Source organism: Coturnix japonica, chromosome 6, assembly GCF_001577835.2.
Source record: "Coturnix japonica isolate 7356 chromosome 6, Coturnix japonica 2.1, whole genome shotgun sequence".
NCBI lineage: Eukaryota > Metazoa > Chordata > Aves > Galliformes > Phasianidae > Coturnix > Coturnix japonica.
In genome coordinates this window covers 16,007,131-16,019,443 of record NC_029521.1, presented here as the reverse complement: position 1 = coordinate 16,019,443, position 12,313 = coordinate 16,007,131, and the positions used below count along the sequence as shown (strand labels likewise).

General features: G+C 43.3%; 2 protein-coding genes across 7 annotated transcripts in view; one reads left to right on the top strand and one right to left on the bottom strand.

Annotated features, from left to right (window-relative positions):
* The window catches only part of C6H10orf71 (chromosome 6 C10orf71 homolog), a 110,783-nt gene that overhangs the window by 75,047 nt on the left and 23,423 nt on the right, over window positions 1–12,313 (bottom strand). For all 4 annotated transcript variants that reach the window (XR_004307711.1, XR_004307710.1, XM_032445336.1 and 1 more), the window contains 2 exons: window positions 3,113–3,252; window positions 1,418–1,547 (listed from right to left, as the gene is read on the bottom strand). The gene's annotated coding sequence lies outside the window, so the exon portion shown is untranslated. The remainder of the gene's footprint in view (window positions 1–1,417; window positions 1,548–3,112; window positions 3,253–12,313) is intronic.
* The window catches only part of VSTM4 (V-set and transmembrane domain containing 4), a 31,971-nt gene continuing 25,929 nt past the window's right edge, over window positions 6,272–12,313 (top strand). The window contains exons 1-2 of one of the 3 annotated variants that reach the window (XM_015866777.2): window positions 6,272–6,429; window positions 11,399–11,797. In XM_015866777.2, the coding sequence (XP_015722263.1) occupies window positions 6,375–6,429; window positions 11,399–11,797 (454 nt within the window). In that variant the 5' untranslated portion in view covers window positions 6,272–6,374. The remainder of the gene's footprint in view (window positions 6,430–11,398; window positions 11,798–12,313) is intronic. The other 2 variants (XM_015866778.2, XM_015866776.2) reach the window with 2 other exon arrangements.

Sequence of the window (12,313 nt, the reverse complement as noted above, 5' to 3'; positions counted from 1 at the left end):
TTGAAGTTTGCAGCTGCCAAAGCGTAGCAACACCATTCCTGATGAGAGAGCAAAAGGCAAGCACATCTTCCAGGGACATTCCTGAGGTTAGGGAAGGATTCCCTGCTTTTCTGACAACAAACCGTGATGTGGGTATGTGTGCGGGTACTTCGCTTCCAGGATGGAATGTTTTAAAAAATGCAAAATAGATTTTTATTATCCAAATCTAATAAAAGCAGAAACACAGGAGAGTCTAGGAGATGGTAGAAAATGGAGATAAGAGAGCAAGGTGCTGTCTATGTCTGCATGGGGCAAGCTAAGTCACAGCTGAAGTGTTATTCCTTCAGATGTGAAGAGCTGAAGTGCCTTTTCTATTGCATGTTCAAGGACAGTCATTCTGCTAAGGGAGAAAACAGAGAAAGAACACAATATGGTATCAAAAAAGAAGCTAGTAAAGCTCTCTGGATCTCATTTAGTTCAACATCCTCCTGAAAGGCTTCTTGACTACTCTTAAACTATTTCTGACAGATGTTTGTGTAATCTACATCTAAGTTCTCCCATAAGGAGGGCCCCTAAGCTCCTTATTCCAGTCCTTGACTAACCTTGTGGTTAGAAAACATTTTCTGCTATCTAATCATCCTTCCTGCAATTTAGATCCATATTTTCTCATTCTACTGTCAGTGGACATGGAGGGCTGTTTACTCCCTCTTTTTGCAAAAGCCTCAAAATACCTAAAGATTGATTATACACCCAATCTCCACCGAGAAATCCAACTTTGCAGCATTTCCTAACAGGCCATATTCACAAGAGCTGTGGCCTTCCTCAAATGATGTCTTTTCCTAGCTGTGAGCTTCAGGTCTTTATAAAGGTGAGATAGCAGGTTCTAAAGTCCCAGTAGTAGTCTGGTTCCAGGGAGCCTTAGGAGAGGCTCAGTGCCTCTTTTTAAGATCCATTTAACCTCAGAAAGCTTTCCCTCCACAAGCATTGTGCTTTACTGTGCTACCAAGGCCACATCCAGCACCACCCTAAGCTGCCCTGGTCAGGGAGGAGTACACTGGCAAACTGTGTCTTGCTTGATGTTGACACAATGTCCTGCCAAGAAAGTCAGTGCCGCAAATCATTTGAAGCTGTAAAAGGCCCCTGGGAACACATTACTGTGCACCTGCCCTGACCATACCACTCTTCTCCAGCATTTCTTGATAGCCAGAGTCAGGAAGACAGCACTGAGCTGGGCGGATGACTGCTCTGTCCCAGGAGAGCCATTCTTACCCCCTTTTTTGTGATAAAGAAGCCACAAGACATCTCTTAGAGTGAAGATCCAACCTTACTAGCACAAGATGAGCAGAAGGCACAGAGCAAATGCCATTAGGCAGCAGACATCACTGACAAGCCATGTCACACTCCAGTAGACTCAGTTACTCCAGTAGACATCACTTACTGGGGAGACAAACGAGCCAAAGCAGGAGCCATCACGGTGCAGTATGAGGGCAGCACTCTCACCATGAAGCTTTAAGATCTATGCCTCTTGAAGCCAGGCAGGCTGGGATGAGCAGGCTCCTAGTGGACAACTCAGAGGAAAACAGGAGGAATATTTAGCTGGGACACATGCCTAATGAGAGTGCGTAGCCAAAACCTATTAATGTACTGGAAAGGAAAGGCTCTTAAATCTATCTTAGTGTGACATGTACTCATCTACTTCCAGAAATAAGGACAGCTAAATGCTACATTTTCACATAGTTAGAGAACAGAGCTGGAACTGGAATAGATTTTTTAACGAGCCTTAATGACCCTGCTGTCTACTGCTGTATGAAGCTGTGACTATGCCAATGTACATGATGATGCATAGTAAGGCCTAAGAAGACTTAATCAGATTTCAACAACTTGCTTACCTCTAAAGAAGCAGAAAATACAGAGGTTGTCTCATATGATAGAAGCTCTTAATGCTTGTGAAACATTCACAGTTCTCATTTTTGCAGGTTTAGCAGTGCCCTCCAAATTGGAATAACCAAACTTAAAACAAGGCCCGAAAAAAACATAATAAATATCCTCTCTTCTCATGCAAACCCAAATGCAATCAATCATAAAAGTAGTAGCAGAGCAAGTTTTCTGGACTAAGTAATGTGCTCTTATTTAAAGAAAGATAAAATGGAAAATCACAGACTCATAGAATGGTTTGGGTTGGAAGGGACCTTTAAGATCATCTAGTTCCAACCCCCCTGCTATAGGCAGGGATATCTCCCTCTAGAACAGGTTGATCAAAGCCCTGTTCAGCCTGGCTTTGAATGCTTGTCTGGATGGGGCTTTGAGTAACTTGTTGCAGCACAAATTCTCAGAATAGGATTTCATTTTTCCAAGAAATATCCCACAGAAAAAATCAGATCCTACCCAGGTACATCAGCAGCATTCATAAATCCGAAAGAAAAAGGGGAAAGTTAAAGGTGCCCTTATGCAATCTCCGTAGCGTTCATGCAGACCCAGAGCTATAGAACTGTATTTCCCAAATACCAGCCTACAACATAGCCAGGGAAAAATACCAAGGTAGAATTTTAAATCCCAGATTGAATTATTCAGCAACTCTGGGCTGTTGAAATCTAAAGTTAATTTTGCCCATTAAAGGGATGGGAAAATCTGGATACAGATCCAAGCTCCCTCCTTCCTTGGCAACACTGAACAGGTCTGGATTTTCTCCATCTCTAATCATTGAGCATTCATTTATAATTAGGATTCCCTGGGCCATGGAGTTACCTGCTGCTGGATTCTTAAGATCTGGCTGTAACTGCCTTTGCTGGAAGGTTTGGGCAGGCAGGGAGCATCGTGCCTGTGGTGTGAGATGCAAAGAATGGGCATGTCTGCAGAAGCCAGGAGGCTATGGCTACCTCCCCTGACTGTGGCTGTGCATGGAGACAGGGCAACTTGCCCAGCAGGTCTCACCTCAAGCATGAGCCCTCACCAACTCTTCTCCATGGGTACACAGCTAAAGGCTGCATAGGAAGAGGAGACCTGACCTGCGTCAGCTGCTTCAGAGTGCTGAGCAGGCACTTTCCTCCTCCCAGCAGGCCTGTCCCGACAGGAAACTGGGCTGCATTGCTGCTGCCAGAGCTGAGGAAGCAGTATCCTGTGGGGCTCAGCTCACCTGTGTCGGCATGTGCTCAGCTGAGCTGGGGAGGTGGATGATCTGATGCAGCCCTGTAGGGATTGCACTGCACGCTCCTGAGGCCTCTGAGATCTCTGGTGCACAGATTGTGACCCTATCAGGTCAGCAGCATGGACAATCTGGAGAAAACATTTTGCAAAAGTGGAAGAATCAGTTTTACAATGCAGCATAATGGGTTGAAGGGGTGGAAGACTTTAACAGTGAAATAATGCAAACCATACAGTTGCAACCTTTCATCCAAGTTGCCAAAGTATTTACAGTCCCATCACAGCCCCTTCCAACCCAGACAGGAGGAGTTTACAGATCACCCAGCTGCAGCCCAGAGTTGGGGCCAACTTGAGTCAAAGCGTCCCTGAAATCAGCAGCAAATCTGAGAAGATGGTGGGGGTAATGGTGGCCTGTGTTTCCTAACTATTTGCCAGCCTGACTAGTACTGTCTTGCCCAGGGGTACATCCCAAAACAACGATAATAGGCTTATTTAGGTATGTTAAGTGCTGTGTTGCCCAACAAATGCATCTGAAATGCATATCAGTGGCAACAGAGAAGCTCGCAGGTCCTATTTCCAGCTGAGCAATGCTCACCCTTAGTAAAAGCCACACAAGGTCAGCATCACCTGTGTTTGTTTACGTCATAAGTACAAAAGAATTTCAACTTGAACCACTTCAAAAAGTGCTTTCAAAAATTTAAAAGAAACACCCCTATAAGAATAAGGAGCACTTCTCATGCTGTTATATTAACAAAAGCGTTTCAGTGGGGGGGAAAACAACTAAATGCTCTACTCAATACAGATAAACCAGAACACACATCCAGAGATTGCAAGCTGCAAAACAGAACACATTTCATTGAGCTCATGTGCACATAATGCTGGATAAACCTCGGAGGGCCTCTGACTTCTGCCTATGTTGAACCACAGGCAAACACTTCACAGTAAGCCTTCTAATTCACTGATTGATCCAGCTCATTCCACAGCTCATTAGGGTTCTTGATGCAATTATAAGAATTGAACACCACTGATAATGGATGGTTGCAAAGAGACAGATATTGATTGAGGCTGATTTTCACAGTGCACCTGCTCAGGTACCCGTATGAGAGCTTAGGTATACTTTGTTGCTATCTTTACATCAGTATTTTGTATATATCCTTAAAGGATTTGTAGACTGAAGAAATTCATGATGTGGGGTGAAGCCCAACAAGCAGAACAATATAAGAAGTGCTAGAAAGCCCATCCAAGCCAGTATCTTTCCTGCAACAAGGGTATGCAGCAAATGGCTTGGTAAAGAGTACGGAACATCAGCCATCCCTAGTTCACCTTTCAATCAGCATACCAGGCATTTCCTCAGCTAGATCTTCCATTAGGACCATCAAGGTAAGTAAATGCTGACACAGCTTTTTGTGAGCGCCTGCTTCTTCTTGAATTAGTTTTTCTCTTTGATAGGATTGTCTTTTGCTGAGTTAAAGGAGTATATTTGAACCTACAGATCTCCTGCTTCTTTCCACGTGTGTTAAAGACAATGTTCAGCCTCAGAAGGATCAGATGAAACGCATACTGATTTTTCTGTGATGCAAAAAATCTATGATTATATGATTCTGCCTCAGGGATTCCTAGGAGAGGAGTGGAGCAACTAAACTCTTACTAATTGCCCTATCCATGCAAGTAGGAATGCCAATGTATTTGTATCATCAGCAACTCATGCAAGATGAATACTAAAACCAGATATAATTCATCGTAGCTGTTGATAGAAGGATTAAGTCCCTGTCTCTGGAGATTTGTGGGTTTTCAAATGATAATCATCAAGAGTCAAAGGGGAATGGCAGGGGGAGGCTGCCAGGTAACAGCTTCCCCAACAGAATTGCCCACCTTATGCCATGCAGAAGCCAATACAGGATGAAAGTGCTGGATTAGGATAATTAAGGAAGTGGTAATCATGCTCTTTCTTCAGCCACAGCACAGTGATTTAGCAGTTCAGCTATCCTCCTGCTTACCAGTGCCTTTCCAGTCTCCCCATTAAGAGACCCAGAACTCTTCAGTTTACAGCCCCTCAGTTCAACTCAAGCCTTCCTCACACATGTGAGAAAGCAGCTGGAAAACAGTGTCAAACATACCAAAACAGCTGCTCCAAGCAATGCAGCACTGCAGCCCTCACCTTCTGCCTTCTTATGGCCAGATTCTGGACAGACCTTCCCAACAAAAACAGTTCAGTTAGATACCAATCAAGGTGGTGACCAGCAACCTTTAGCAAACACTTTTCTTGCTATTTTCAGGTGTTTATGAGGCTGTGGTATCACCAAAGCCTCCTTCACTGTGAATGCCATCTTCACTGAGGTTCAGGATGGATTATTAGACTGCACATAGGCTGAGGCAGGACACATCCCTTCCCACAAGAGTTATTGCTATATGGCTCGGCACAGAGCTACCAAACAGGAATAGGTGGTGATGGTTGTGTATAGGAGCCCAGAAATGCATTTGGTCAGTGCCTTAGGAGTATCTTCACAAAGGAGTTATGTTGAATGGTTCCTTATCATCTAGAACACTGTATCATTTGGCAAAATAAGCATGGAACTCTTGGAGTAACGTACCTTAGGCTGCTCCATCACTAGAACACCAGTTGTGACATCCCAGCACAGGTGATCAAACAGCCTCTAGCATCCATCCCCACCCATACCTGTTGAAGGTTCAACCCCAGGTTGCCACCATAGCCCCTGAAAGGGGGATTGGCTGTTAATTGAAATCTCATAGTAACAACAGTTCTGCTCCAGCAGATCAGTGGGCATGGGGAATGGTCATCAAAGCCTGCAAAATTTCAGGCACCTTTAGGAAAGTGGAGGACGCTGTCCTTGTCCCATGACCAGTTCTCTCACTTGTTCACATAAAAGGCTTTCTGTGCATGGTGAGGGGAGCATCCCACTTGCTGTCTGCACTGATCCGTGTCCTTTGGGCAGGTTGTGCTTGCTCAGAGGCATTGCCAAGCCTGAAGACAGAGCAGCCCCCAGCCCCTCCTAGTGCCATCGCAGCGGGCTCGAGCGTGAAAAGGGAAGAAGAGGATAAGAGGAGGGGAGTTCCGGAGGGGGCAGGACGGTGGGAAGAGCAAACAAGTAGGGAGGGTAGGAAGAAAGCGGAAAAAAAGGAGGAGAAAGGGGAGGAGATGAAAGACCAGGGGAGAGGAGAGGATCGGCCGGGGAGGAGAGGAGGGAGCCAGCTCGGCGGAGAGTGAAGGGACGGGACCCGGCGCCCCGCGGGCCATGCGTCTCCTGGCCACGGCGCTGGCCGCCCTGCTGGCCTCGGCCCCGGCCCCAGGTAAGCGGCAGCGCCAGCAGCCCCTCCCTCCGGCTGCTGCGGGACCCCGCCGCGGGGTCCGGGAAGGGTCTGGGCAGCGCCCGGGCTGGGGGAGCAGGAACCCGGCACTGCACGGCGGCCGGCTCGGCGCAGAGGGACCCGCCGCCCCCGTCCGCTGCTCTCGCATCGTTGCGGCAGCAGCGTCCGCAGCCGTGGGTTCAGAGCGAAAACCCCCCGCCTGTACAGCAGCTGCTGGAAACGCTTTCTCCACCGCCTCCTTTGTCAGGCGGGACGGCGTTCGTACAACTGCAAACAAAGTTGAGGCATAAGGGAATAGAAGCACCAGATCTCTTGTTATTAAAAACAACCCTCTGCTCAAGCCTTATGCTTCCAAAATCTAATGAGTGTTGGTGAAGTTGTGTTCTAAAGCTGTAAAAAATGGATAAGATTATGGATCAGAACTTCAGGACGCAGTGAGGATGAGGAGGGTGAGGAAGTCTCATTCATTAGCGATAAGGGCTGGATTTAGGATTTCTGCCTCAGACAGGAGATGACAGAGGCAAAGGTTTGGTTCAAGTTCAGTCACTGCAGAAGCACTGTGAGAGAAGGTTTCTCTGACTTGAGAAACTTGCAAATGCAGCCGTTCAACTGAAAACAGCTGGTTGCTTTTGGTGATCTTTCTAGCCAGCTCCTAATTATGTTCAGTTAAACAAAGAGCTTTGCTTCTTCCTGGCTCATCTGCTCTTCTTACTGTTTAATAGAAATAAAAATAAAGCAAGCTGTGACAGTAATATCACTTCACAGAACAAACAATAGGGCAAATAGAAGCCACCCCACCTGCCTCTAGTCACACAAATCCAAGATGAGAAAGCAGCTACCCTGATGGCAGGTCTATGTAGTCCCCTCAACAGGGGCTAAGGAAAAAGCCCTTTTAGCCATGAAGGTTGGGCTGTAGATTCTGCCTGTCAGTGTCCATGGAAAAAGGAGGAGGAGGGATCTATATAATGCTAAAAATGCTAAATCCAGATTGGGTGCAGTAGTGTCCAGGAACAGCCCCTCTCATGTGAGCATCTCTTACGAAGGAGCTGGGATTTTCCAGCAAGCGTGCAGGCATTATGACTGTTGGTCTGCTGCTGTTCCAGCGCAGACCACGGGGACAGCCCCAGCATGGACAGGTTTCTAGGTGCTAAACTGGTAGCTCCTCACTCCTGACAGTGCCATGAATGTATTTTGCTAAGAAGTTTGGCAGATAACAAAGTCCAAACCTATTTAATATGTTCAGAATAGGGTTTTTCAAAATGGAATTTAAGTTACAGTGCTAAATTTCTGTGACTGCAGTGAGAAATGCAGGTAGAAGGTACCAAAGAAACAGGGGTGGGGGCAACAAAATGAGTTGGTTGCTGATAGGAATATCAATGATAGGATACACAAAGGAATCCTCAATGTTTGACCCACTCTCCTTCCCTATTCTATAAATAGTTTCCCTTTTCAAGTACAAGTAGGACTAAACTCTTCTAGTGAACTCTGCCAGAGTGGCACCATGCTATACTGGGAAGGCAGGAAAAGAAAGACAGTGATTCCTCGCTCAAAGCAGGAATCTGAAGTCTAGGAAGTAAGTGCTGCGTTGGCACATAAGCCTACTTTTAAGTGGTGGAGGAGTCTCCTGTCTTGGCATAGAACCCACTGCTGGGACAAACCTCATGTTGGGGCTGATCCAGCAGCAGTAAAGACGGAATAAGCTTCCACAAGTGCGTGGGAGCCATGAACGAGGCTTTTCCTTTCCACATGAGAGGTAAACCATCCAGCACCATTCCACCTCCAGTGGGGGAGGGTAGAGTCCAATGGATTGTTTTCCTGTTTTATATAAAGCATCACCTGACTGTGCTCAATGTAAAATGAGAAGAGGTCACAGGGAAAGCATCAGAAATTTTGAAAGCTTTTCCTTCTGTTACACTGATAGCTGCAGAAGAGAGATAAGATGTTTCCACTGATCATACAAGCCTTCAAACAGCTGGCCTTCGCAGCAGATGAGCTTCGCTACACGAAAGATGCAAAATTTGATACTTCCTCACAAAAGGGCACATCTCCTGAGGAAAAGTAGAAACCCTATATATAAAACACCAATGTTTGTGTGACTGTAAGCAGCTAGAAAGGGATCAGAGATGCCACATACAATGCTTCTTTATCTTCTCACAGAGGCTTCCATCATCACTATATCTGAATTTCTCTCTATTTTCTCTGGAGTACTTTTTGGCAGTGTGTTCTGCCTAGTTTCGAATGAAGCAATGATTCTTTTGCTTTTTATTTAGGGTCAGTCTTCTCCAATTAATCCTAGCCAGCTTTTTCAAACAAGAAGTTCACATATCAGGAAAGTGACATAATTGTTTTCCTTTACAGTTTTTCATGACACGTTCATAATTTCAGTAGAAAAATTTTGCTTTTTTCATTTACCCAAACCATATTTTTATAATTGATTTCTTAATCTTTTGTAGCACAATTATAAGTAACTTCAAAAAATTCTATATTTCTGAACTTGTTTCTTGTTTCCCAAGCAGCACAATCTTCAAAAATGGAATGTTATTTTGATGGCAGAGGCAGCCACCTTATCTTCACTTCTGCCTGCAAAGCACCAGCATGCAATAAGTGAAGGTTTATGCCTGGAAATCTTTGGTGGTATTCAGACTTCATTTTAAATTTCAACATCCTGTTTTTCTTTTGTGCTTTGTATGAGTTATCTCTTGATTAGGAGCTTGCATTAATTGCACACACAAACTTCACGCACAGGTAATTATAACAGTAATGTAAACCGTGCTTAGCTTTCTTTTTCTTAAAGAAGTTTAAAAAATAACATACAACTTTCATCATACAACTTTCTTTCCTTCACAAAGAGTCTATATGGCTAATATGCCTACTCCACAGCATCTGCCTTAAAAAAATTACACCAATCAGTAATGCTTTCTATTAAAACAAACAACCCCAACGGGTAATATTGTGAACTTTCTGAGGGTTCTCTCAAACAGTGGCAGCACACAACTTTTTTAATTCAGAGAATTTAAATAAACTGATATATTTAATCACTCCATCTCACTAGTCCTCTAGGGCCACAAAGTCTCTATCTCCAATGCTCCTTCAGAAGTAGATGGAAATACTTTACTTGCTTATTTTGAAGATAAATACATGTTTGTGTTTCAGGAGCTGATGTCAACCAGGAGTCTGCCAAAATGCTCATCCCCTTTCTTAAAATGTTCCTTCCTAACTGATACGCTAGCAAAGTGTCCAGAAATGAAAAAAAAATACATCTCCCACAGTTGCAATTCTCATTAGTTCTTCAGTACATAACTGGAAGCTTTAATATTCATATTTTAGAGGACGTTTCATGCTTCTCAGAGTGTACTGCATGGATTGCTTGCTCCCTCTTAAAATGTTTTTTCTCTCTAGTGGATTCCATCAGAAAAATAATTAAGAGAACACAGTGTCCCAATATACTACTGGTCAAAAATGGATCCGTCTGTGATTGACTAATAGACATTCTTAACATACACTGAGAAGGAAATAGAATGAGTATTTAATCCCATGCCTCAGAAAAGACGTTAACTGTGAATAAGTAAGGTCAGGAAATAAAAATCTGCTAATGAACAGCTATGGACTTCTTTTAACCCTTGCCTATGTTGACTATTGGTAGAAAGAAAGCAGAGGGACAAACAATTGTTCTGAGTTAGGCTAGCGATGGCAAACAGAAAAGCATGAGTCACAGATGAATGGGAAAATGTAACAACTGTCTGTCTCAATATAACCACGTGTCACATTTTGTCATGCAAGTAATGTCATTAAATAAAATTTGCAGTCAGAAGGAGTTCTGACAAATTTAATCCAGATGATTATTAGGTTATGACAAGAAGAGCATTACTTAAAACAGAAGAGATAAGGAACTGTAAAGAGAGAAGTTACTCATATACGAGGACTTATGGACGTTTAGGGAGGTTGCTAGACTTTCAGTGACCCATCTATGTAACAGTATTGTGTAAGGTTTGCACAAATATGTCTAAAAGAAAGAAACAGCTTTCTTTCTAAGCTTGTGACTTTATCAAGTCACCGTATGATCAGAGTAGAATGTAGGAAAAACTGAGGAACAAGAAACAAAAGTGGAGCAGAACTTAGTAAGTCATGCACTTGGGGAATTTCTTGGATAAACTAGGAGCTGAACCACAAATGACAAAGGAGGGAAAACATTCTATTGCACCTAAATATAAACTGTCAAATAATCTCAAAATAGCATGAAAAAGGTCAAGTTTGTTTTGGGATACACATGCAAGGTATTTCTTATCACCTGGGGTGTACACTGACTATTTCACAGGACATTAGAGGTCAACGACAGCAACAAGAACATCACAATAAAACCCAGATTGAAACTGGAACCAGTGCACAGGAAGATTACTAACTGAATAGGGAAGCGGATAAGGAAACAAAACATTTCTTTGTAACAGTAGACTAACAGAACCCGACTTCTTTAGTTCAACAAAGCAAAAGCTGAGAGACCACTTATTTGGAGTCAGGAAGTAAGAGGCATTTAAAAACTTAAAAGATAAAGTTGGCACAGAAGCATGAACTGGATATTAAAACAAATTAGCGTGGAAATTCTCAGAAGGATGCATGTTGCCAGAAGGGCTGGTCATGGAACAGCTTGCCAAAAGATATTCTGGGCTTTTGCTCCAAGCTAGCTTCACATAAGGCTTGTCTAAAGCATTGGGTAACAGGGAGCCTGTAAAAGCACCAAAGTGTCCACCTCAGCCCTATCTCATTAGAGAACATGAGAATATTTGAGCAGATTCACTGAAGGATGTATTCTGATACATCAGGTACTAGAAGCTCACTGAGTTGCTGCACACTAACTGATGCTGTCTGTTTACCTGCTGTGGGTTTGCGAGCTGAGAGAGATTATGATGCTGCTCTGCCTCTATGGGATTCTTCACTGTCTCTTTTTCCTTTGCAGATGTCTGTGAGGCTTTAAATGTGACAGTCTCTCCAGGACCAACAGTGAGGTACTCTGAGGGAGATAATGCTACCCTTTACTGCCACATTTCTCAAAAGAGAAAGATGGACAATTTGCTGGCTGTGCGGTGGGTATTTGCTGTGTCACCCACCCAGGAGTATCTGATGATCAAGATGACCAAATTTGGGTCTGTCCAGTATTATGGGAATTATACTCATAATTTCCACAAGCAAAGACTTCGTCTTCTTAAAGAAAAACATGGAACTCTGTACAAATTTCTTATTCTAAGCCTCCAGCAAACAGATCAAGGACATTATATATGTAAAGTTCAGGAAATTGGGAAACACAGGAATAAGTGGACAGCCTGGTCAAATGGTACAGCAGCTACCGAAATAAGAGGTGAGAAATCATCAATTACAGTTCTACAGCTTTCCTTATCCCATGATCTCTTCTTTCCTCTCTGTCAAGTTCATCAATAAGACATCTGAAGGAAAACATTTTTTTAGTATTATCTGTGAATATGAGAAGAGAAATCAAATACTCTGCTTCTTAACTTAAATGTAATAATTTAAACGTTATTCAGCCTGTAATAGACTTTAAAGAAGTGAGATGAGTAGATTTGTTTTGTTTGGTTGGTTTTTTTTGCCAGAACTGCAGCAATTCAAACTCATCTATAGGTCTCTGTAACTTTGCAAGTGGGAACGAACAGCTGCCATTATTATTTAAATGCAAAATAAAAATGAGAGAAATTAACTTATTTTCAAATGAATATACAGGGAGTCAGTCAGAGATGGAAGCTGGGTATTTTAGGTGTATGTTTTGTCCCTCCTGGTATGTTCAATGCATTTTAATTCTAGTTTAGAAGCAGTTTCAAGTAGCATTTCTAGCATCATTCCTGAACTTTTGTTTATAACA